The 27,327-nt window shown below is 40.2% G+C and overlaps 1 protein-coding gene across 2 annotated transcripts in view; it reads right to left on the reverse strand.

The window, feature by feature from the left end:
• Positions 1-2,480: 2,480 nt before the first annotated feature.
• SETDB2 (SET domain bifurcated histone lysine methyltransferase 2) overlaps positions 2,481-27,327 on the reverse strand; it is a 45,822-nt gene continuing 20,975 nt past the window's right edge. The window contains exons 3-13 of one of the 2 annotated variants that reach the window (XM_075532650.1): positions 26,254-26,319; positions 23,525-23,621; positions 20,353-20,916; positions 14,971-15,087; positions 13,632-13,801; positions 10,861-11,083; positions 10,322-10,421; positions 8,608-8,698; positions 6,464-6,792; positions 4,402-4,490; positions 2,481-3,025 (exon numbers count right to left, since the gene is read on the reverse strand). In XM_075532650.1, coding sequence (XP_075388765.1) covers positions 2,908-3,025; positions 4,402-4,490; positions 6,464-6,792; positions 8,608-8,698; positions 10,322-10,421; positions 10,861-11,083; positions 13,632-13,801; positions 14,971-15,087; positions 20,353-20,916; positions 23,525-23,621; positions 26,254-26,319 — 1,964 coding nt within the window. In that variant the 3' untranslated portion in view covers positions 2,481-2,907. The remainder of the gene's footprint in view (positions 3,026-4,401; positions 4,491-6,463; positions 6,793-8,607; positions 8,699-10,321; positions 10,422-10,860; positions 11,084-13,631; positions 13,802-14,970; positions 15,088-20,352; positions 20,917-23,524; positions 23,622-26,253; positions 26,320-27,327) is intronic. The other variant, XM_075532649.1, reaches the window with a different exon arrangement.

Here is a 27,327-nt window from a genome sequence, read left to right on the forward strand (position 1 = left end):
TCTTTAGTGCATTCTTGTGAATTTTATTGCATTCACCCAAACTGGGTGCCTGAGTAACCTTCCCCAGGCTTTGCTGACTGTTCTTAGATCTTTTTTTTGAGGATTCCACCCTGAATGATATTTTCTTCTCTTATAGATAGCACTTGTTGTAATACTGTGTTCTACAAATTCCCAATTTTCTTCCTATACAATGCTATATGCCCAACACGTCTGCGTAAATCCTTGTGTGGTGATTTGATCCCAGCCAATTATTTTTGAACTCTTTAAAAAAAATCATTTTATTAGGGGCTCATACAACTCCTATCACAATCCATATACACATAAATTGTGTAAAGCATATTTGTATAGTCATTGCCCTCATCATTCGCAAAACATCTGCCCTCCACCCAAGCCCCTGGCATCAGCTCATTTTTCCCTTCCCTCCCCGCTCCCCCATGAACCCGATAATTTATAAATTATTACTTTGTCATATCTTGCACTGTCCAATGTCCCCCTTCACCCACTTTTCTGTTGTCCACCCCCCAGGGAGGAGGTCACATGTAGATCCTTGTAATCGGTTCCCCCTTTCTACCCAACCTTCCCTATACCCTCCCAATATCACCACTCTCACCACTGGTCCTGAAGGGATCATCTGTCCTGGATTCCCTGTTTCTGGTTGCTATCTGTACTGTGTACATCTTCTGGTCTAGCCAGATTTGTAAGGTAGAATTGGGATCATGCTAGAGGAAGCATTTAGGGACTAGAGGAAAGTTGTATGTTTCATCGTTGCTGCACTGCACCCTGACTGGATCATCTCCTCCCCGTGACCCTTCCGTGAGGGGATGTCCAGTTGCCTACAGGTGGGCTTTGGGTCTCCAGTCCGCACTCCCCTTCATTCACAATGATAGGATGGTTTGTTTTGATAATGTTGGGCGCTATCATCAATTTTGTTGAAAATATTTCCAGTTGGTTTTCTTTTGCTATATCCTAGTTGCTCTGTGGGGAAGTTAAATTGGGTAATATGCTCTTCTAGCCATATTTGTAACTCATACCCAGTGAACATAGGCACATGCACATTAAGGTGTAGAGGACTCTCACTCCCCAGAGAGGAGAGGGGCAGGGCTCCTCCGTGACGCAGAATGGAGGGCAGGCTTCTTGGCCCTCAGAGCAGAGGTCAAGGGACCATGTATGAGAAGCCAGGGATCAGAAACATGGCTGCCAGCATAGCTAAAAGGCGCAACAGATAAAAGCATCAGAAACGTGTTCCCCTAATAAAACCCGCAATAGTGAATTGTGTGGCCATCGCAACAAGTTATCAAACGCAGCAGACAAGGAGTGTTATGGGAAGGATGGTTGGTATGAGAACAGGGTAAAGGAAGCTGGGTGTGTGTGGGTGTGAAGGCATGTCTGATCTCTGCTTTGGGCTGGTGTTGGGTTGAACTCTTCTATTGTATAGCCAGAGATCAGACATGACCCCCATACCATTTCCTCACTCTCATGAGTGGTTTGGACCAAAATTTAAGCTGTACCTGTTCTTTTGCCTCCCGACAGCCTCCGCTAATTCATTTTCATTTGTGAAACTATCCTTTAATTCCTGGTATAACACTACCTTGGTAATGATGTAGTCATATCTGTTATATACAAAGCTGGATTTTATTTGTTTATATTTGTCTTAGGATTTTAAAATCTGTTTCCTTGGGTGATGCTGGCTTAGTTTTCCTTCTTCAGACTGTCCTTGCCAATTTCTGCTATCAAAGTATGCTTGCTTTATAAAAGAAATTAGAAACGACTCTTACTTTCCATTTTTTCTGTACAGAAATCTAAATCTGATTTTTAGGGGTCTCTAAATACTACATGATTTTGTACAAGGGTACACTGCCGGGCTTGCTATTTCAGGGTCACTGCATAAATGGCGCAGTGTTATTTTGTTACTCCAATGCAGTCAGTTAGTGGGGTCTACTTTTAAACCAGTCACCACACACAGGCCTTCGTCATCGTTTAAGGACACTACTTCCATATAAACCATTGTCACAGAAGGCTTCAGGCTAGAAACCATTATATAAACAACGTTAAATATGAAAGTGAAAAGAAAGGCCAAAAGAAGTTTTAAAAGCAATGAGGTACTAATATAAATTGATACAAAAAAACAGAAGCAGTGAACAATCAGACTAAACTAAAATTAATCTGATACCATGAGTCTCGTATGCTGTTAGTGATTTGCCAGGAATTCAACATACCGCATATACTCGAGTATAAGCCCAGCCCAAGATCAGCCGAGGCACCTGATTTTACCACAGAAACTGCATACAAAATGGGCTGGGAAAACTCGGCTTACACATGAGTATATATGGTGAATAAATAGTTCTAAGTACAGAGGTGAAATATAGCTGTGGGTGTATAAAGAACTCTGCTGGCATAGTGGTTAAAGTGCTGGGCTAGGAATCAGAAGACTGTGGTTTAAACGCACCAGCCAATCCCTAAGTGAGAGATGGGGCTGTCAGCAGCCATAAAGAGTGACCACCTGGGAAATCCAACAGATGCAATTCCCTTCTACGGAAATCTTTTAGGGTCACTAGGAGTTGGAATGAATTTGGCCACAGGGGGTTTGGTTTGGGGACGAATTAAACAGATAATCATCACACAAACAACGAGAAACAGCTGAATTCTACTGTGACATTTCATATTTATAATTTACAAGTTACAAATTGTACAGTTTCAAATGTATACTTCCATCCTATTTCTGTAAAGTTGAATAGAACAAGAATACAGATGTGCTAAATGCATGAAAAATGCCTCATTTTGTTCCAGGCATTTCTAAATAACACAAATAAAATTAGAATGATCCCCGAGGAGGTTCAAGTGAGAAACTGGAAAAGCTTGATGGACCAAAACTTAAATTAATTCCACAAATAGAAATTAGCTATATATTTATAATATTTTTTTCCTACACTTATTAGTGCCACACTGGCACAGGATTTCTTTCTCAGGCATACTCCCAGCTTCATAACCATAATCCCATGTTAGTTCTGTTCTTGCTTTCACATACCTAGAAAGTAGAAATGAAAAATAATACATGTTATCACTCTAAACAACTACCATGTGAACCATACTCTATGCTAGCGCTTACATAAACCACGTTTGCCATTCTCAATAGGATCTATTCTTCCTCCACAGCTCCATCAACTGGGAAAGATCCTTTATCAGTAATAACCACTTGAGCTGTATTTCCAAATTATTAAAATCCTAAATATTAAGGATTGAAATCTGCCTTCCACCAAATGAAACGTGGCAGTTCTAACACCCCTATACCTGTCCATATGACCCTATTTGTTTTTTGTTTTTTTTTAAATTTTAACAATTTATTGGGGCTCATACAATTCTTTTCACAGTTCATATATATACATACATCAATTGTATAAAGCACATCTGTACAGTCTTTGCCCTAATCATTTTTTTCTCTTTTCTTCTTTTACATTTTATTAGGGACTCATACAACTCTTACCACAATCCATACATATAAATACATCAATTGTATAAAGCACATCCATACATTCCCTGCCCCAATCATTCTCAAGGCATTTGCTCTCCACTTAAGCCCCTTGCATCAGGTCCTCTTTTTTTTCCCCTCCTCCCTCCCCCTTCCCCCCTCCCTCATATGCCCTTGGTAATTTATACATCGTTTTGTCATCATATGACCCTATTTGGAACTGAGTCATTTCTTCTGTTATCTTAACGAGGCAATATCAGAGTAGGGGGAAGTCCTAAACCTCGTCACTGCTGAGCTGTCACTTACAAAAAGAGCCACCAAGTTTGTACTATTTGTGTGAAAGTAGCACTTAAGGAACCAAGAGACAATATCTTAAGAATTTGCTTCCAGTAGAAAATAAGTATGTTGAACAGTAATGTGTTAAGGCATACAGTATGTGAAAACTTTGTTATTTACACCATGAATTGAACTGGGTAAGACCCAACATCCTCATCTGTTTCAGGCACTAATTCTTTTTTTCTCCCCAGAGTATTGGCATAGTTTTATCATAATTTATGCCCATATTCCTTTATTGATTTATTTAACTTGTCTTATGGTTCTCCTTCAGCATGTAGTGATGTACTTTATTTTTAAAATCACTTTATTGGGGGCTCGTACAACTCTTCTCACAATCCACACATACAATTATTGTGGGAAGCACATCTGTACACTTGCTATCAGGCATTAATTCTAAGTGAGAAAAAGAACTGCAATTTTAGCTGTTCAGAAATTTTGACTAAGGACAAATATTCTAGAACACCAGAAACTTTTGGGTAATTGAATGTGTTTCCTTTTTTATATTATATATAGGACATTGTAGAAAAACAACTTGTCACTGTTACTTTTTAAAGTCACAATTCCAGAATTCAGTCATATGAACCAAATAAATTTCAAACCTGTTGGTGAAGAATGCTACCATTGGAAAATTCCTGTCATGTGTTTCTACAAAGACATTCTGTACCAAGAGATTTGGGCAACAACTATGCTGTTGGAAAAAAAAAATTAAAAAGACAAGTTATCAATCGAATAAGGTTGACACCTTGTGCTTTAGAAGTAATATTGTGAGTACTATTGGGTTTCTAACACATCTTATACCTTTCCTTCCAACCAAATACATATACATATATACCATGCTAGTTCTTTTAATTAGATGGAACCCATCAGAAAAGCTGTTAGGACACCCCAGTATCTTGTTGGTAGAAATGCAAACACCGATAACATTAATCTACCCGTATTTATTATAATAAATGGATATATTCTTTCAGAATGCAGCTGCATATCTGAGAATATATCCTACAGATATATGAGCCCATATACAAGATAATCTACATACACGATTATCCAATGAGCACTGTTTAATCAGGTTTAGAAACCAGCAGCTGCTGAAAGTATCATGCATAGTTTTGAAACACTATCGAGATAGTAAAAGCTTAATGTATCTCTCTCTGTGCACTGTTATGGGAGGACAGAACACCGACTACAATAAGCTTCCTTTTGTGTAAAGAGACAGAGAAAGAATAATATGCACCTACGTGCATCTGCATTGAAAACACGGATGAGTACGTAGAGTAGTAAAAATGAGTACCTACCGAGCATGGACTTGGGGGGGGGGGGATAAAGGAACTCAGCACTTTTCAAGATCTGGTTTTTAATTTCACTGTAGTTTTTGAACCAGATGTATATTATTTTTCATAAAAATAAAAACGAAAAGCTGGGGCTTTCCCTCCACAAACAAGTGAGGGACTCAGGTGGCATGTGGATTGTGAGCTGTGAAATCAAACATAATGATACAATGTTCTGGAGCAGCTGCCACTCAACGTAACTGATGGGAAACAGTGACACAGCTGTGCTTTGTTCTGCACTTCCTTACGGCCTCTGCGGTCCCTTTATTCTTGGACAGCAGCGTTTTCCATAGTAGGAGACGTGTGTGCATGTGCTGGGGGGTGGGCAGCACACAGCACTGAAAGGGTCCACTCACTGCCACCTTAGGGCGGCTGGTGGTTTCGAATTGCCGACCTCTCGGTTCGTAGGGCAATGAGTTACTACTCTGCCACCGGGGCCCCCTGGAAGGCTCTAATGGGGCTGCACGATTATGGGCTACAGTTGTAAGTTTTTAATTGCCAAGGGAGCCCTGAGTCAATTATTTTTGGGAAAAGGGAGTGTTAGGCCAAATAAGTCTGGAAACTTTTAGGGCAAAGTGCGGCAGAAAACAGTAATTGGTGGCAGCGGGCAGGAGCTGGAGAATTCTATCCCTTACTGACCATGTGCCCTAACTGGCAATGATAAAAAGGAAAAGTCGAGTAAGCAGACCCGCCCAGCAAAGAAATGGTGCTTTGCTTTAAAATATTTTCTGACTTGAGTATTTCCTCTTCTAACGGCAGCCCGAGAGGTGTAATTAATGAGAAGTTATCACTCAGCACAAACCAAAGGTCCTATCTGGAAGAGAGGTACTGAGCTCACTCTGAAGTCGTCCAAGGGAATGCCTGAAAAATGATGGGCCACTCACATTTCCTTCCTTCATGTTCTTGTGAAGGGAAAGCTCAAGGCCACATCACAAGGAGGAAGAACTCTAACAGATGAGAGAGGCAGTGTACTACCCCGGAACTTTCCAAAGGCTATGTGAAGGGTCAACATTCTAGCCCTCACTTTTTAATCTCAACCTTTCAACCAACTTGAGTAACTATTTTTGTCTATCATTTTAATAGGATATTTAAAGGGAAATGTTCCCTATGTTATAAGTGATATCAATCCATACAATCCCCTTCTGACAGTTACTGTTGAGTTTCAAATTCTGGAGGGGAACTAAGGCGTACAGAAGTTATCTAGCATGCCCAAGGCCATACAGCTACTAAACGGGCTGCGGTTTTAATCCAAGCACTTTGCTTTTACAGCCTGTTAATCATAATCTCCTGATTTTGCTAAGTTGTTTCAAATAGGAATTTCAACCCAGATACGCACATTAAGGAAGCGGCCCACATTTCCTTCTCTCGTAGCATCCAATAAAAATGTATTCCCTTTATTGAATTTCCTTGGATCATCAGATGAGGTATATTTGATTTCATTAGGCGATTCTTCACCACAAAAGGCCTGCTGATTTTGAGATGCTGAAGATTTTTCCTCTTGGGGCTTCTGAACTCCAAGCTCCTTTATTCTCCTCTGATTATCCAATGTGAGTGCTTGGGTATACTTGATCTCAGGTGGAGTTTCTCTACATTTTGTCATGTCTATCACATCTGATTCACTCAGCATGTCTTCCAAATTTTCAACTTGGTCTGAGGTTGAGTCCTCTAACAGAAATTTGGAAGATACTGTCAGGCAGTACACTTAATTGAGCAATAGCATTGAGATTTAATAGTATTAATGGCATACTAGTTGCTTTAATTAATGCTATTCTTTACAACGTGTTATAATTTTACAAATGAAATCCCTGCACCTCTGAAGACTTGGCTCACTCTACCCATAATAATGGAAAATGCAGACAGACCTAGAACTGGACCCAGAAATGTTTGGCATCTACCTTCTTTCTACTGCATTATAGTCAGTTTTTATGAGTCTACATGCTGCTGCCCTGAACTCCCTACAAACGGGGTTTCCTCCCCAATCTTGTTAACTGCATTTTAGTATATACAAAGAGCTGTCAGAAGAGTGGGAGCTAACGGAGGTACAGTCACTCTCCCCCTGTTCCCCGGGCAACAGATGCATCGGTATGGCTTCTGTACACAGCAGGGCTTGGTGGTGGTGCCAGATGACCATCCGGATAACCATACTCTCATCATCTACACTACTTTTGAAACAGAGAGAGTGCATCCTCACCTCAGTGAGGGAAATGCTTTGGGGAGACTATTCATAAGTATGGCTACATATCAATGGAATAATCCACTCTCTTTACAAAAAAGTGTCTTGTGTCAACTAACTCAATGGCACAAAGAAATGGCATTTTTCTCAAATGAATATTCATGACATAATTATGATAGTTGCTGGTTGCTATTCCTAAAAGGGCTGCTATTTAAAAATTCATGGGTTACTTGTGAGCCATAAGAATATATAAATGATGAGTTTTGGAAGGCCTATTACATATGTTGCAGCATTCAATGAAAATGGCAAGACCAAAAAACAACAGTAATCATGATTACATGCATTAAATGCCAAACAATAATAGCAGCTTTTCATAAGATTTGTTTTCTTGACAGATCTTTTCTATCGCAAAACTGTCCTATTCCCCCCAGTTTGCATTTTTCAAGCCCAGGCGGGGAGTTGGGAGTGTCAGATGCAAGAAGGCTCAAAGGGCAAAGAGGCAGCAGTGGCCGGAGAGTTCCCCTCAAAAGGGCATGTCGACAATGTTTCCCTCTCTACAATGACAAAGTACCAACAATCAAGGTCCCCCTGTTGTAATATTAACTATGCAACTGAGATAATAGCAAACAAAGCCCGGAAACTCGGAGAGCCAAGCATTGCAGCTTTTCCCTAGTCACCCTCAGAGGGCCGTCCTCTCAGCAGTGGTGGCTGGGCCTCTGCAGGACCAACAAAGTGAAGTGTCTTCAGTTTTATAGGAGCCCAACGTGGAATTTGAAACTGGCTTCTTTACACAATGGCTCTAAAGTCACCTACACATTCTGTAGACTTGTCTCACCTGCCCCACTCTACCATTTATCAGCTCAAGGATGGCATCCAAACCAGTAATCAGAAACCCATTTTTGTGAAGTAAACATTGTGGGCCCCGTGATTTCTGTTGCAAGTACTCAGTTTTGTTCTTGAGGCCTCACAGCAGTCATCGATGAGTTAATGAATGCAGGGGGCTGTCCTCCCTCCAGCAGACTTGCACTGTAACTTCAATTATTTTTCAAGTGTCATGAAATACTATTTTTTTTAATTTTCTTGAATCATTAAAAATGTAAAACCACCCCAAGCTCGTGGGTCATACACACAAAAAGAAGTTGGATTTGGCCTGTAAATCAATTTGCCAACATCTGAGCTAGTTGTAATTTTCCTAAGGAATGAAGCATGCACGTTGTTGTGAAGTCTGAGGAAAAGCCGCAAGACTGAGCAAAAGAGGGACAAAATTACAGACGAGAGGCAGGCTATCCAAGGGAAACACAGCCTACCTTTTGTTTCCTTGGCTTTCGAATTCGGATATACCAGCATTGGTTCGAATCCATTATCTTCTGGGGTGACAGATTCTGAAGAAGTAAACCCCTCAAAAGAAAACAAAGGTATCTTTAATTTCTTGGTCAGGGAGTATTTAGGCCTCTTTCATCAAGTTTCAGTCTTCATAGGCTACAGGTATTATTTCGAAAAGGCTCAAAGCTGATGTCATATATAGTTTTTTACATGAATTGAGAAAACCCATTTAAGCCTCATATTCTACAAGCTTATTTTTAGGCACTCTATTAAGCCGCAGTTACAAAGATTTAGTACACCGTTTCATTCAAAAGGTCGGTGGTTCAAACCTGCCAGCTGCACCTGCCAGAGGTGGCAGTCAGCTTTCATGAAGATTACAGCCTTATCGGAAAGCAGATACTATAGCTACAGTAAGTTAAAATTTAACATCTTCTCATTAGACCTCCCTTTTGACTAATTTAAATTTGTTCTAGTTCTTAATATTTTATTTGTCTCTTGAGCTTTTCCGCGTTTTACATGGGTATTGTTGTTTGTCTTTTGGGGGTATATTTTTCTGTATATAAATCTATAGAGACAGTAACTGGATTAATGATTCCTTGGGGGTATGGCAGGAAATGGTGGGGGGGAATGCATGCTAATAATTAATAAAAGAAAGAAGAAAATATTCTAAAATTATTGTGGTGAAGAAACGTTGATTGACCACCATTATTCAAAGGAGCCCTGGTGTGCTATGAGTTGGGCTTTCGGTCACTAACCATAAAGTAAGCAGTTCAAAACCAGCAGCTGCTCCAAGGGACAAAAGGGAGATAGAGCTTTGCTTCCATAAAGACCGAGTCTTGGGAATCCTACATATGGCAGATTCTCAACTTGTGGGTAACTACCCCTTTGGGGTCGAACAACCCTCTCACAGGGGTCACCCGATTCAAAACAGCAGTAAAATCATAGTTATGAAGTAGCAACAAACATAATTTTATGGTTGGGGTCACCACAACATGAGGAGCTGTATTAAAGGGTCGCAGGATGAGAACTGCTGCTCTAAGGTGTAACAGACATGATGGCAGTAGGATTTGGTATTAATATTCAAGTTCAGTACTTGACAGGTCAATAATAATTGAACACTTAAAAGGGAGGCAAGTATTGTGCTAAGCAATGCAGTTTATTTCATTTAATCATCCTAAGTCCGAGATAGAAACAATTATTCTTTATTATATAGTTAAAGAAAAAGGCAAATACCTGCACAACACCTACATATAACAGAGCTTTTATTTTTTAATCAACAGGCACTACTGTGGAACACCATTATTTCTGCTTTTGCTCTTTTTCCTAGATTTCTCTCTTTTTCTAAGTTTCAGTTTCTGACTACCCTTCTTAGTTCAGAGTCAAATGAGTGTAATGTAAAATGTCACTTTTGAATTATTCTTTTGTTCAGGTGCGTCTCTTTAACCAAGGCTACTCTATATCAGAACGACTTGCTTCTCAGTCTCAGTGAAGTCTATCACCAAACCATGGCTTAACATATTCTTCATATAGCTAAGTTGAGAACATGCCAATTACCATGGGGGAATAAGAAATAAATAAAACACTGTCTCTATACTTCAACAGCTTAAGTGGCACAAGCAATTTAAACTAGGTAGAAAAGGTGAGAAAATAAACAGTTCATATTCACGGAAGGTCTAATTTACTATTTGCAGTTTTTACCATCTTTTTCCCATTGTATGGAAAAATTGATGCCTCATGTTTTGAACTTTTAATGACTGAATGATATGGAATTCTTGATATATTCTTATACTTCATTTCCCTGAAAAGAAAAAAAAGAAAAAGTTATTCTTTACACCACTAAAAATTATCTTTATTGGACCTTAAAATATTGGTAACACTGTTAATTTAAATAAAGAACACATGCCTATCTCTCACCAGAGAAATATATTCTGAAGTATGTTAAAAGGCAAAAGAAGCCTATAGCTTTGTAAATTAAATGGTAATCAAAAATGTAAAAAGCAACAAAATTATGAATATATATATATAACATGTTTTAAAGTTATGCAAGTAAAATCCTAGGAATCTAAGCATCTTAGCTTTCTCAGTGTGTAATGTACGACTATGTGGAAACATGAAATTAAAATAGGATTTTTCAAAGCTACCTAGTATAGGAGTAGGGTGGTAGGGTCTACCAATGCAGGCAATATAAAGCACTATTCTTGATCAACAATAATCTAAATCAATTTGATAACTCTTACGCAATTGGCTCTTTGTCTTCATTGAGCTTAGGTGGATACTCCTCGGCTTCCACCCTTCTAGGGTGTGTTTCCAGTTCTAATGGGATAACTTCAACCTCACAAGCTGAACATGCAATTTCCATTTTCCTCTTTTTTGAAAATGCATTTGTTATCGTGTCCTTTTCTTTCTCATTTTCATCAACAGCATCTGACTTCTCAGTGTGACCTCTGCTTAGTAATCTTCCTAAGAGAAACAAAGTAAGAGTTTGAACAGATTACTGTTAAGCAGCAGACATCTCTATTTCTCTTCTACAACTAGAGAACACAGTGCTGTTTACCTCATTTCCAGAATAAACACATTAATTCAGGCTACAAACTTGCTAAAAAAAGAAAGAATAAACAGATGCCCAATGAAGAATTTATTTCTTATTTTTCAGTACATGAAAAAATATAGGTATCTAATAGAAGCAGTTGTCGTTTAGTACTACATGAAAGTGATTCATTCATCCACAGTACTATAAAACAAAAAGATGGGGGCAGCAGCGGCAGGGAAGGAAAAAAAAAAAGATGGATCAGAAGGCATTCTAGAAAATTCAAATACTGAACTTGAGTATTTAAATATAGCCTTTATGTCTAGTTAAAGATGCTTTATCATGGAAAATCATACCTTCTTTATAAAGAAATTATTTAAATTTATGGTGATGTTACTTATTGCTCTCATACTAAGTCCTAGAGTATGATTAAAATCTTTGTCCAGTCTATGCCTTTTCTTTCAAGGGGTCAAAATTACAGGTAGCAAGTTAAAATCAGCAACTGGCTGCTCTCACAGGTCATGTAGGTCAGCGAAATAGGTGTGCCTTTTTGGTAATAATGTAGATGTCAGAGATACTTCCTGGATAGCTTCTGGCATTTTACAGGAAGCTAACTTTGTTCTTTCTCTTTAAATAAGGGGAACCTTTATTAAGTCTTAATCAGGACAGAGATAAAGGCCACTAGCAAGACAAGGACCATTAGCACAAGGTCATGCCGACCTTCTTCTGGAAATTCAGGGACTTAAAGTCCTTTTTACACACAGATGTGATACATCGGTGTGGATGGAGCTGACACCTCACTTAGAAGACTGCTTGTTTAAGACAAGCCCTAAGACTGCAGACACTATTTTTGCTGCTAGCACCACCTGAGTCTTCTTCACCACAAACCCCATCTTCACAAGGGTGATTGTTCAGGAAGGACACATCTTAAGGACGGATTGCTCTTAGATTGGGCTCATGATTAAGTGTAGCGTTCAAAACCCATTCATATATCTAAGGGTTACATACAGTTTTGGTCCTTTTCAGAGGCAGCATATCAACTTTTTGATAAATAATGTAAGTAATCTCTATAGGATGTCTGGTAATTCTAGTAATAATACTATTAATATAGTTAACAGTATAGAATTTAAAATTCTACTGAGGAAAGGAAACTATACATATAGAGGAAAGTCTTTCAGACTAAATTACATGGAAGGTTCAATTACACAGATTAAAAATTTTAAGTGACAGAACACTGCTTAAGAAAACAATGAGCGTTACACACAAGGAAACAATTTCTGTAAACACTCATTCACTAAGGCAAAACTATTTGAACTAAGATGTCACACAAAGTAAAGAAACATGACAATAACAAATACAGGATAGCTTCAAGTTGCCAATTATTGGGCACACTCAAAAGCAACCCAGATTTTTACAAAGTCTAATGATTTCAAAGTCCTGTGTCTGCTCACACTAGGTTTCAGCTTGAGTACAAAGGAGAATTTCAGTTCCTTTGGTCAGGCGATTGAATTTCATCTAAGAGTTAGTTTGAAAAAGAGATACAAACACCTGGCACAAACAGTTAAGCATGAGAATGATAACCAAAAGGTTGCTGGGTTGAATCCACTCAGGATGGGGAATCTGCTTCCATTAAAACTTAAAGCCAAGAAAATCCCCTGGGGCAGTTCTGCTAAGTCACATGTGGTTTCTATGAATCAGAATCAACTTGATTTCACTTCACAGCAGGACAAGTGCTATTTGGTAGAGAACTGAGTGTCACCACTCTGAATTGTGATAATTCTCTCAGTTGCTTCTTGCACTCATTGACTTGAACGTGGAATTTCAGATGAGGTTTCTTTTGGTCCTTGATGCTTATTGTCCAGATTCTGTCTTGCCTATTTCTTTTCAGTAACTCTAGAGCCATGTTTCCCACCCTGAAATGAGGATTTCTGCGTGGTAAATGGGTGAGACACATCTAGGGTAAATGGGATACCAACATATCTGGCCAGGGCCCTAGCCTCAAAGAAGGAGTAACCACACACCTATAACACACTGTGGGGAAGCTCTGCTCTAAAGCTGCCACTTCCACCAGAGTCTAAAATAGAGCGTTGCCTTCTGTAACCGCCTCCGTCTCTGTACGCAGATCTGACAACAATATGAATGTAGGTAAAATCACTGCACAAGGCAGTCTGATCTGATCATTTTTACCTTGGCATGTTAGCTATTTAGTCCTCTTCTTACTTAGAAAGTCTTCCCCTCCCTTCAAGCATCTGTAGTCATGTGACAAGAAGGTCTGCCTGGTACCTGAGAGGCCCTCAAGCAGCGCCCCTGTTTTCCGGGCCATTGGCGTCTCCTAAAGCATCTCCTCCCTTCAGTGTGCAGGCTCCCAGTCACGTGCCTTCTCTGATCCTGCTGCTCTATATTTACTATAAGGTATCAGGAGTTCAGATCGCTAAATCAAGGACCCAGACATGGAGAGCCTATCACGCAATGCGGTCTTACCTGAATAAATGCAAATAAACGTCCCTCTATCAATGTCGTCCAGGCAGCGTACGCCCCACCCCTTCTTCTCAGTTTTGAACACCTGCAGCCTCACTTGCAGACCACGTTGAACAACTCGATTCTGACACACGTGCCGATTACACTTGCACAGCAGGCTGCACTCATAAATGCTGTCAACCAAATACGCAAAAGAGAAAATCAATCACACAACCCCAATGCAAGCAAACAAATTCAGATTGCTATTTGACTGGGGAGGGGAAAGTTTCTGGAGCTAGACTGCCCGGACTGCCCCCGGGGCTCCAGCTTTCACAGTTGTGAGGCGGTGGGTGAGTTACTTAGCTCCCATTTCCCATTTAAAAATGGGAGTTCTTTGAAGTGTGTACCTCAAAGGGATGTTTTACACAACGTAAATGAACCAATACTGATGGACAGACAGGCCAGCTGGAACCAAGGATAAGGAAGAAGGGGACCAATGAAAGGAATTCCTAGCACAGAGAGGTAAAGGCCTATTAGCTACCCTCATTAATAGATTCCCAGGACAAAGGGACTAATTTCTGTCATCAATAGTTTTCAAGAGGGGAAGGAAAGGGTAAGGGTGGGGCAGTGAAAGGCAAAGGCTGAGATGAGTAGGCTAAGTGCCCAACCCCCACCTGACCCTTGGAATGGCAGGAAGAATTTAGCCAGGGGCCAGGCTGGACCAACAAGACGCGGCATTAATTTGGGGTACAGGCTCAACATCTGTAATGATGAAAAGCCAGCCAGTAACAGAAGGCCCACTGAACCTTCTGTTCAGTAAAAGAAGGTCTGCCACGAGCAGTATAAAGATCTACAAGTTTCCATCCAGCTAGGATGTCCATGCAGCTACAACTCTTTAATAAGCTCACACATTCCCTTGCTTTTTCCTGTCTCTCCTCTGAAGCCTTATCAGAGGAGGACAAGAACCCAGGGAAGGGGACCTGAACCTCCAGCCCCTTCATTCTGGTGAGTGTTTACAAAGGCACACGGCTTGGCGTGAGGTAAAGGGCAGCTCCTCACCAAGGATAATATCAAGGCTGAAGGCAAGTCTCTCTCACTGTGATAAAAAAGGGGTTTTTCATGGTAGACAACCATCTCACAATGGATGTCTTCATGGGGAAGTATCTGCCAACGGATAAAGGGTGTACGGACACTTTAGACTGCGTGTGATATTGACTTCCAAGAAAAATACAGCTTTCAGTTAATAGTTTAGCTTTTTGGTAGGAGAAAATGATTTAACATGTTCTAAGACTTTGGGCCACACGAAAAAGTACCCACCTTCAAAGACACAAACACCCTGCAACAAATCCTCAAGGTAGCTTACCCAGTAGGTATTTGTCTCTGTAGTCTTCTATATTTATAGCCAGTGGGGATGGACTCACTTGACCAAGTACAAGACTTAGCATTCCTTGCTGTCAGTTGGAGACATGCACATTTTGCTCTAAAAAGAAGATAATGGATGGAAGGGGAGATCAGAATGGAAAAGCACTCAATTAATCCCAGAGACTATCTTGAAGAGAGTGTAAATGGATGCATGTGTACTGAGAATGGCTCTTGGTCTCATGGACAGTATGGATCGCTTTCTGAAACAGAATATACTCTTTAGAATAGACACTAGCAAGTTTATAAGTATGAGCTGCACTGTACTGTAGTTGCTCATGAAAGAATTATGTAACTTTAAAAACATATTCTTTCTATGCAGTAGAAACTTGTTTCTGAAAATCTTTTAGTTCAGCTTGCCTAGTATACTTACATCATCATACATACATCAAATTTGCAAGGGCAGTTTGGGAGAGGTCTTAACTTATCCTTGACTGCTGAGAACCCAACTACTAGAACTAATTTTGCATAATGTTGCTAGGTAGGACAACTTGCAACCAGACATTTTATCTATGTATTTCTTTCACCTCTGCATATTTTTACTTATATATATTTAGATAATTCTTTATCTTGACAGATCATTTAATTGGGGGCTTGTACAACTCTTATCACAATCCATACATCCATTGTGTCAACCACATTTGTACATTTATTGCTCTCATCATTCTCAAAACATTTGCTTTCTACTTGAGCCCTCGATATCAGCTCCTCATTCCCCCCCCCCACCGCCCATGAACTCTTGATGATTTACAAACTATTATTTTGTCATGTCTTACAGTCCGACGTCTTCCTTCATTCACTTTTCTGTTGTCTACCCCCTAAGGAGGGGGTTATATGTAGGTCCTTTTAATCAGTACCCGATTCCTTCCCCCCTTCCCTCCACCCTTTTGGTATTGCCACTCTCACCACTGGTCCTGAAGGGTTCATCCTTCCTGGATTCCGTTTACGGTTCCATTCTGTACCAGTGTACATCCTCCAGTCTAGCCGGATTTTTAAAAATTTTTTTATTTTAACAATTTATTGGGGCTGATACAATTCTTTTCACAGTTCATACATATACATACATCAATTGTATAAAGCACATCTGTACAGTCTTTGCCCTAATCATTTTTTTCTCTTTTCTTCTTTTACATTTTATTAGGGACTCAAACAACTCTTACCACAATCCACACATACACATACATCAATTGTATAAAGCACATCCATACATTCCCTGCCCCAATCATTCTCAAGGCATTTGCTCTCCACTTAAGCCCCTTGCATCAGGTCCTCTTTCCCCCCCCCTCCCTCCCTCCCCATTTCCCCTCCCTCATATGCCCTTGGTAATTTATACCTCGTTATTTTGTCATATCTTGCCCTATCCGGAGTCTCCCTTCCCCGATTCTCTGCTGTCCCTCTCCCAGGGAAGAGGTCACATGTGGATCTTTGTAATCAGTTCCCCCTTTCCAACCCACTCACCCTCCACTTTCCCAGCATCGTCCCTCACACCCTTGGTCCTGAAGGTATCATCCACCCTGGATTCCCTGTACCTCCAACCCTCATATGTACCAGTGTACAGCCTCTGTCCTATCCAGCCCTGCAAGGTAGAATTCGGATCATGGTAGTTGGGGGGCGGTAGCATCCAGGATCTGGGGGAAAGCTGTGTTCTTCATCGATACTACCTCACACCCTAATTAACCCATCTCCTCTCCTAAACCCCTCTATGAGGGGATCTCCATTGGCCGACACTTGGGCCTTGGGTCTCCACTCTGCACTTCCCCCTTCATTTAATATGATATGTATATACATATATACACATACATATATACATATACACATATATACACATACATACACACACTTATATCTTTTTTTTTTTGCATGATGCCTTATACCTGGTCCCTTGGGCACCTCGTGATCGCACTGGCCGGTGTGCTTCTTCCATGTGGGCTTATTTGCTTCTGAGCTAGATGGCCGCTTGTTCACCTTCAAGCCTTTAAGACCCCAGACACTATCTCTTTTGATAGCCGGGCACCATCAGCTTTCTTCACCACATTTGCTTATGCACCCATTTGTCTTCAGCGATCCTATCATGGAGGTGTGCAGTCAATGATATGATTTTTTGTTCTTTGATGCCTGGTAACTGATCCCTTTGGGACCACTCGATCACACAGGCTGGTGTGTTCTTCCATGTGGACTTTGTTGCTTCTGAGCTAGATGGCCGCTTGTTTATCTTCAAGCCTTTAAAACCCCAGTCACTATCTCTTTTGATAGCCGGGCACCATCAGCTTTCTTCACCACATTTACTTGTTCACCCACTTTGTCTAGCCGGATTTTTAAGGTAGAATTGGGATCATGATAGTGGGGGAGGAAGCATTTAAGAACTAGAGGAAAGCTGTATGTTTCATCGTTGCTACACTGCACCCTGACTGGCTCGTCTCCTCCCCACGACCCGTCTGTAAGGGGAATCTTGACAGATATTTTTAACTTGCTAGGAAGTAAAGGGCCTGGGCATCTAAGCTATAAATTTTGTTTGTGACTAGCTGTACTCGTGAACTAGTTTATTAACCTATTTGGATCTTAGGCTCCTTTGTTGAACAAGAGATCTTAAATTGTTTTCTACTATGATTTTCAATATGTAGTATTCTTTGCAGTCTATATGTAGCACGTCAGAGTGGTGGCAACAGCTGGCAATAGGGGTGGGGGACAGGGAATCAAACAGTCTGGGCTCCTTCTGCAGATTAAAAATCTGTGGTGTTATGTTCCATATGATTTTATTTGCAAAGTTTATTTTAAAAGTACAGGAAAAGAGCAACATTAGACACCAAATTTTCCCTCAACCAAAATTAGCTGTCAGCAATTTCACCTAGACTTTCTTTTGCCTATGTACAGAACTTAGAATGTATATACCATACATAGGGTCTAATAAAGCATTATAGATAAAAGTATACTTTCAAGGTTGATGATCTTTTGGTAGCCTTTATATCAGTGGTTCTCAACCTGTGGGTCACGACCCCCTGGGGGGGCGAACAACCCGTTCACAGGGATCGTCCAATTCATAACAATAGTAAAATTAGTTATGAAGTAGCAATGAAAATAATTTTATGATTGGGGGAGTCACCACAACATGAGGAACTGTACTAAAGGTTCACGGCATTAGTAGGGTTGAGAACTACTACTTTATACTTTTGCATAATATATTGTTACTACTTTTCATATTTAAAAATACACTGCAGGTACTATTCTATGACTTGCTTCTTTTGTTCAATTTCTACTCTTGTAAAGAGTTACAGTCTTAGAAACTCATCATGGCACTTCTACCCTGTCGTACAGGGTTGCTGTCAGTTTTAACTGATTAGATGGCAGTGAGTTTGCTTGGTTAATAGTCTTGAAATCTATCAATGATATTGTGCATACATCTAATTAATTCCTTTGAACTCTTCTATAGTAGTTGGCGATTACTTCAGGGATAATTAGGTGGCTTCTAGTTATTTAGCAAATGCTGCCCTGAATATTCTATGTCTATGAATATGTACGAGTACCTCTAGAGTAATGGTTGTCAGCTATTTCTGATGAACTACAGTATGAGATACATTTCCTACATGCCCAGAAATACGTGTATGCACATCAACTGAAAACAGGGTCAGGAAACTTTATCCTTATTCTGTGCTAAGTACTGGTTATTTTCTTTTTTTTTTTTAAAGAAGCAAGTTACAACCCCTTAAACTAATTTTGTATCCTACTAAGTCTATGATTTGGAAAGCACGCTTCTGCTCTAGCTATACTTGGAAGTACTGTTGCTGAAACGTGTACAAACCAACAAACGGAGTCCATTACCATCAAGCATTTACTCACAGTGACCCTATGGAACGGAGGAGAACTTAAGGCTTTCCAGGCTGTACTCTTTGGGAGGACAGTGCCTTATCTTTTTCCTGTGGACTGCATCATCAGTCAAATTGTGGTCTTCTACACGGTTAGCAGCCCAATCATAGCTCATTATACCAGCAGGCCTCCTTAGGTACAGGTCTTCAATTCCAGTGTACTGGTCTTCTTTCCTGGCTCACCCTTTACCCTGCTGCCCTGCTCCCTCACCCCACTCAAAGTCTGGTTGGGTTTAAAAACCTCATTTTAATTTATTTTTCTTCAGCATATTCTATTTTTTCTGATAAGAGGTATACTGCCCACCTAATTGCCTTTGTAGGGAATGTTTTTGTAGCTCATGCCATGTGTGATCTATTCTTCATGCTGTTTTTAGTTGCATCAGATGAGGGGGGAAACCCTCAAAATGGAACTTTTCCCCAAAGCTATTTAGATTTATTTTTTTTACAAACCCACCTTATAAACATCAAGTACTCTCCCATACACTTAATACATTTGTCAAATCAGTGATTCCATCCTTAGAAACATTTCTCTAACTCATCTGGCATCAAATATCTGTCCTTTCATGACCCTTTCTTCACAGAAAAAAAAAAAGTTGAACTGAGCAAGCTCAGGTAAGGTGTGTGGGGCAAGGGAGGCATGCTGTTTTTTGCCTCAAACTGGTGCACTGAGATGGCTGCGTGAGCAAGTGCACTGTCATGTGGGGCAAAACCAGTCCTCCAATCTGCCACACATCAAGTCCTCCAATCTGCCACAAATCAAGCCTTTTTGGTCTCATGCTGCTAGCCTCCTTTTCAGAACGTTTAAAGATAAAGCTTGATTAACCTGGTGGAACTCCACATGTACTACTAGTCAACATTTTCATCCATTCAGGAAGTTGACAGGCTTCCAGAACAAGGCTTGTCATCAATTGACATCTCACCTTTTTTGAAACGAGAAAACCACTTGTACTTGAGTTTTCCCATAGTGCTCTCCTTGTAAGCTGTGTTCAACATCACAACTGTTCCTGCGGCATTTTCCCCAAGCAGGAAATAAAATTTCACAGCTGCATAAAATGAGATTTGAGCGAAACTGCTTCTAAGAAAAAATTCACTGTGACCAGAGAACCTTCCCAGGTGACACCACTGGGTGCACTAACTCAAGAGTGAGTTGCTAATGCTCACCTATTGGGAAAAATGCGTTTTGTGAAAGCTCCGCCTGGAGGAGTTATTTTACTTTTTTTTGGGGGGGGGTGACCCCCCATAAAATATTTAAATGTACGTTTATGCTACTGCCCCTTCTTACCGCATGGTAGGTTCTGTAACATAAGCTCTCGCATCCTGTAATTCTGGAGCATTTGGGATTTACCTCATTCCTCAAGGTCTGAATTTTCCCTGTTGGGCTAACACAGCCTTTCAAAGCCCCCAATAGCTGAGTGATCTGTTTGACTCTATTCGGATTCAGCGAAATTCCATGCTTTTCTACTTACATATCGATGCAGCCCTCAGCACAGTCACAGGAATCAGTAAACATGTTGGAAATGTCGTTTAGGCAGTACGCTCGTGGCCACATAGTCTTTCTGTACTTAAAGTAGGGCAGCTTTCTACTGTCGATCTCGTTACAGAAGGAAACAGGCACTGATTCCACTCCACTGCTAATGTCAACATCAGACATTAGAACTTCCTGCTGCTGATAATGCCGAGTCAACTGAACATAGGTATTGAAAGAAAAGTTATCTGTGAATAAAAAGTTACACTCTGTCTCAATCAGGTAACGAAAAACTTCCTTCACGTTTCGTAGACTCCTTCCACAGGGGGTTTTATAACTCACATGGAGCGCTGAAGAATGAGAGTTTGTCTTAGAGTGCCGTCTTTGGAAGTGGCATTTAATTGGAAGCTGCAGAGGGTTTTCTCCCTTGGAGGTGAACGGCATTTGTATCAGACAAGCACCAGAGCAGACATGTCTTTGGTAAGATAAATTCCACGATGACGCTTTCTCTTTGACGACTTCACCTTTATTTTCTAAAAGAAGAATTTCCTTATTTTCTGTAGATCTGTAAAGATTAATTTTCATCAATATTAATTAGTACAGTTCTCCATAAAAAACACTGAACACTAAGATAATAATCAATCTCTATCCCATTCTTTTTAGATATTTAAAAAGCCAGCTTTGAAATAAACATTTTACTATACTCTGTAGCCATATAAAGGTTATCTAATTATAGACTACTTTAGAAAGTCGCAGGTAAAGCTGTAATTTTGTGATGGGTGTTTTACAACACTGAGGAAATTTAGAGCCTATTTAAATTTAGACTGTGCCCTAAACAAAGAGCTGGGGAAAGTTACAGAGTCAAGCACGCTTAGTAAAAGCTTTTGTATAAAACCCAATTCAAGAATCCTTCCTGTTATTTTCCACATTTAACCCACGTATAACATAACGCATTTGAAAAATGACACAATGATATAAAATGGAGTGTCTGTTAATTTCAAGAAAAAAAATCGTAAGATACCATATTTTTGGAAGTCAGATTTTAAAGTTCCACTAAGAACTGACTCTTTTTTCTATCATTAGGCATCCACTACTTATTATAAAGTGGTATTTGAGTTATTTTTATGTCTACTATATAAAGTAGCACAATTAGAACTTTCTATATACATTGAAAAGGTCCAATACATTAGCCCCTAGTCACATGTGGCTATTGAGCACTTTTAATTGTGCTGGTGTAACCAATAGGAGCCTTGGTGGTGGAGTGGTTGCATGTTGGGCCGTGACCTACATGGGTGGCAGTTTGAAACCGATAGCGGATCTGTGGGAGAAAGACTGGGTTTTCTACACCCGTCAACAGTTACAGTCTCGGACACCCACAGGGGGGCTCAGTCAGCATTGCATCAAAGGCAGTTTCTTTGTTTTCTTAGAGTGTAATCAAAGGATGTAATTTTTTAAAATGTAATTCCAATTAATTCAAATTTAAATAACTACATATGGTTAGTAGACACTGGGCACAAAAAATACATAGCTTCCTAATGTCTTTTTCAGATGTTTGTAATTTTTTCCATAACTAATTCTAAAAAAAGACAAGAAAACGAAAATCCTCAAACTTGGACCAATAAACAACACCATAATTAATAAAGACAAAAAAATTCCCTACTGTTTTCAATATTTTATTATTACAAATCATAAAGCCATTTCATACAAGTAAGAGTATCACTAAAGAATATGTTCCTAGAAACAGGAGTGGTAATTTACATGATAGAGTGGATCATTATGTTTGTTCCTACTGACACAATGCTCTCCATGGGGTCTGCACCTATTCAGGCCCTGTGTAAATTTATTCGCAGGCTGCTCTTGCAGACCCTCCCGGTGACCCGGTGACCCCGTGTGCTCCATAGGAGAACTGCTTGGCTGGGTCTTCCTTCCACAGCTGGGTCATCTCTACGACTTTCCTTTAATGTGTCTCTGGATAAATCTGAATTGCCAACCCTTCAGTTAGTAGCCAGGCACTCAACTGTTAGTACCAACCAGGGATTCCAGAGCACAGATAATCAATTGCTACCTGAGATCTACAATGAAGCATCAGCTAGTGAACTAAAAGTGAAAAAAGAAAGGAGGGAAAAAATACAGTAAGGTGATGTTTTCCTTAATAACACCAATCTGAGTACTTTTAAACAATGCTGGAATTATATTCCACAGTACTTGAATGGTTTTGGTACAGACATTTCCTATTAAAAATAAACAGAGATTAAGCATTACATTCCTTTTTTCAGTAATTCTTCTTTGTGCTGATTAATCTTTACTGATATTAGTGGGAAAGGAGAAAGGAAAGACCAGAAAATTTTAGTCAATTTTCAGTTACTATGTGAGAATTGTTACACATTATAAAACCTGAACTGGTACTGACAGATACACTTTGGATCTTTTTAATACTCCAAGCCTCCAAAGGTGGTGGGGGTGAGATGGAAGTCCAGGAAAATAATTTCCTAGTTGGAAAAAAATAGCTAATTTAGTAGATTTCAGTTTATATTAACATGTGGATTATCTTAAATTTTAGAAAAAATTCACTGCCACTGCACTGATTCTGACACGGAGCGACCCTGCAGGACGAGGCGGAACTGCCCACTGGGGTTCTGAGACTGACTGTCTATGGAGCAGACCGCCTCATCTTTCTCCTGTGGAGTACGTGGTGGGTTCACAACGCAGACCCCAGGGCTAACAGCTCAGGAGATAGGCCCCTATGCCACCAGTATTTTCCGAATTTTAGAAAAAGGCTTAATTATTTAGGAATATTAAGAAATCTATTGACTCATGAACTTTTAAGTATGAAACACTAAAAATTTAAGAATTTTAAAACTTTCAATGGGAAAGAATCTTTTTATACATTATATCCATACTAGAGGAGTTCTGGTGGTGCACTGGGTTAAGTGTTGAGCTGCTAATCACAAGGCCAGTGGTTTCCACACACCAGACACTCTGCAGGAGAAAATGAAACTGCGCATTTCTATGAAGCGCTGAAGCCGTGGTCCCCTCAAGGGCAGTTCTACTCAGTCCCCTCAGTCACTCCGAGTTGGGAGTTGATTAGATGGCAGTGTGGTTAGAATGTAAAATGAGTAAATATCTTTAAAGAGCAAAAGCACTAACAACATAAATTCCACTTATATACACACAGCAAGGTATAGTCTTCTGGAAAGGAGTGTTGACATGACGTAGAAGGCAATGAACTTGATTTGTCTGCCTGTTCATTCTGGGTCACAGCTGCATCATCTATATGGGGTGGGGAACATGAGAAACAAGTTTATCAAGTTAAAAGACATGCATTGTAATATTCAAATACTCATAAGTAAACACATTAAGATTTCAGAACCTAGGGGAGGGTTGGGGGAGAAAGGGGGAATCGATCACAAAGATCAACCTATAAGGTTGTCCCCTTACAGGTGGACAAATAATGGAAAACTGGGTGAGGGGTGATGGACGACGATGTAAGACATGGAAATAACAATCTATAACTTATCAAGGGTTCGTGAGGGAGGGGGAAGAAATGGGGGGCTGATATCAGGGGCTCAAGTGGGAAGAGAATGCTTTGAAAATGATGGTGGCAGCATATGTGCAAATGTGCTTGACACACTGGAGGGATGTACAGATTGTGCTAAGAGATGTCGAGTCCCCAATAAATTAAAAAATCCAAACAAAAGGATCACGTTTCATTATTGTAGTTTCAAAAACAGTAATAGAATAAGATAAAGTAAAATGAGGATGGGAGAGATTTCTTCTGGAGAACCAACAGTTTGGCCTGGACTATCATCTATATTTTAATCAACTGTCAAGGAAAATAGCTGCCTCTATTTTTCAGAAATATGTCTTAAAAATTACATTAAAAAAATCCCACCAATAGAAGCAACAAAGCCCACATGGAAGCAGCACACCAACATGTGTGTGTGATCATGAAGGGCTGAGGGGACCAGGTTTCAAGCACCAAAGGCGGGGGGAGGGGGGATCTTATCATTGTGAATGAGGGGAGTACGTGATGGGGACCCAATGCCCATCTGTAGACAACTGGACATCCCTTGCAGAGGGGTAGTGGGGAGGACATGAGCCACTCAGGGTTCAGTGTAGCAACGATGAAACTCAAAACCTTCCTTGAGTTCTTAAACGCTTCCTCCCACCAACTATCATGATCCCAATTCTACCTTGTGGACCTGGTTAGACCAGAGAATGCACAGCGGTGCAGTAGGGATCTGCAAACAGGGAATCTAGGACGGATTAACCCCTCAGGACCAACGGTAAGAGTGCCGATACTGGGAGGGAAGAGGGGTTAGAAAGAGGGAACCGATCACGGGGATCTACATATATATAACCTCCTCTTTGGGGGATGGGAAACAGGAAAGTGGGTGAAGGGAGAAGCAGGGCAGTATAAGATAAAATAATAATTTATAAATTATTAAGGGTTCATGAGGGTGGGGGGAGTGAGGAGCGAGGGGGAGGGAAAAAAGGAAAATGAGCTGATTCCAGGAACCCAAGTGGAAGGTGAATTTTGAGAATGAGGGCAACGAATGTATAAGTGTGCTTTACACAAGTGATGTATATATAGATTGTGATGAGTTGCATGAGCCCCAATAAAATAATTTTTAAAAACCCCACCAACTGTAAAATTTATGTGTTTTATGTTTTCCCGTAGCTCTACTAGTCAAAATTTTATAGTAAGTCACTAGGATGCCTCTTTTTATCCATTTGTTTTTTTTTTCAGCTTTCCCTTAGTTTTGCCTATATCCCACTGTATTTAATTTTGTTTCTTTTTTCTGTTAAATATTTCATCTATTCTTTTTTCTTTTATTAATAAATAATTTTATTGGGGGCTCTTTCTGACAATAGTATTAATTAAAACTGAATAAGTGTATTTTCGAAAACTCCTGATAGACTAGCATTTATGGAATGATTCTGATAAAATAATACCCCAATTTTTCTTTTTCTAATTCTTTCTAAAATGAATTTGAAGGCTGATGGTTTTCTAATGACCATAAAACCAAAACTTACCAATGGATCCATACCGTAATAAATTTCCAATATTGTTCTTCACCAAAGAGGTATACTGTTCTTTCAAGGTTTAGCATTATAAACACCCTCCTTATTTGAGTGGGGAAAAGAGCTTTTTAAAAAAGACAGAGCTTGTTCACTCTCTTCCTGCGAAATTTATGCTGTTATAGCTTAGCAGTGTGGTTTTATATTTTAATTATCTTTAGTTAACCTGACAAATGAAGGCTTGCTTGCTTCACGGTAAGAAAATACCAGAGACTGGTATTACCTATGTGCCTGGGTATCAAACGCTAGTGTCCGGAACCTTAAAGGCTTGGAGTTAAACAAGTGGCCCTCTAGCAAGGAAGCAACAAAGCCCACATAGAAGAAGCACACCAGCCTGTGTGATCATGAGGTGTTGACGGGAAGAGCTATCACAGTTAAAAAAACACACACCCAAACTGATATGAAGGGGACTAGATTAAATGGAGACCTAACGTCCACCAGCAAGACAACTAGACAGTCCCTCTTAGCAGGGCCACACGGAACGGAGGATAGATCCAGGGTGTAGTGTGGTGTTGATGAACCACATAACTATCTTCTAGTTTTTTAAAGATTTTGTGTATATTAATTTGTTCATTTAAGATCACTTGGTATATGGTAGTCAGGATCGATGAGCCCTCAGAGACACTGACAGGACTAACGGTTCCTGGAGGGTGCGGAGGTGGGGGAAGAAGGAGGGAGAGGGAGTTGAGAGCATTGATGACTGTAGAGCCCCACCCAATGGGACTGAAGAACAGAACTGTATGGGAAGGGAAGGGATGGATTGGAATGAGTAAGACAGATGAAAAGAAAACTATCGTTTGAGAAATAAAAATGTACTTACCTTTGATCAATGTTGAGTTATTATTTAGAGTTGCTTGATTCACCAGAATCATTGCTTGGATGTATTCTGTTAAGGAAGAAAGGTAGCGCTTTAGTATGTGGTGCTAGCCACTGCCATCAAAAACTTACATACTTCATCTCATCTATCTTCCTGTGCTATTCCTAGGACTGGACACACACTGGAGCTAAAGAGGCAGTTACTTCTGTTACCTGGCCCAGAAGTGGTAGTACCAAAGTCAGGTCTACATCCCTATCTTACTCCTAAAGGACTGAGAAGACCAATTAGCATGTAAAAATAACACCGTTCTTTTTGGACAAACATCATACATTTGACCTTTGAACAACATGGAGTTGAACTGCATGGATCCACTCAGATGAAGGATTTCTCCCCTGTTGCTAGTGCAGTGACTAGCTCAGGTGTATCAGCTTAAAGGCTGGGCGACTACATCAACTATTATTACAGCGTTTTAAGTAGACACTGGCAACACTTGAGCTCATAGCAACAGGAAAGAAAAATACATGTATAAATAGGCCTGCGTAGTTAAAAGCCTGCATTGTTCCAAGGTTAACTCAACACGAATGTTATAAGAGCACTAAGAATGTTATTATTCTCAGTTAATTCTGACTCATGGCAACCCCATGTTACAACCCCATATGAAACAGAACTAACTGTTGCATGTCTTTCAGCTTTTTCGATCGCACTGCTGAGTGGGTGTGGACTGCCATTCCTTTAAGTTAGCACTATAGCAAACCTGTGCTATCCAGGAGTTCAGAACAGAGTAAGAAGCTCCCTCCTCCCAAAACAAAACACTCCACCCAAACCCCATTGTCACCTCCTTGGTTCAGATTTATATTGACCCTATAGAACGGAACTGCCCAGGTGGGTTTCCAAACTGGAAACCTTTATAGGAGCAGAAAGTCTTACCTCTCTCCTGCCGAGAGCAGCTGCTTAGCAACTCCAGTTCCCTTAAGAATCGCCTAGGGGGGGGATGTGTTCCACAAAACTATGCCCCCCAAAATACCAAACACAAAGACGTGTCCTCTTGTGCTGAAGGAGAGTTCCCCATGAAAGTCT

Source organism: Tenrec ecaudatus, chromosome 15, assembly GCF_050624435.1.
Source record: "Tenrec ecaudatus isolate mTenEca1 chromosome 15, mTenEca1.hap1, whole genome shotgun sequence".
NCBI lineage: Eukaryota > Metazoa > Chordata > Mammalia > Afrosoricida > Tenrecidae > Tenrec > Tenrec ecaudatus.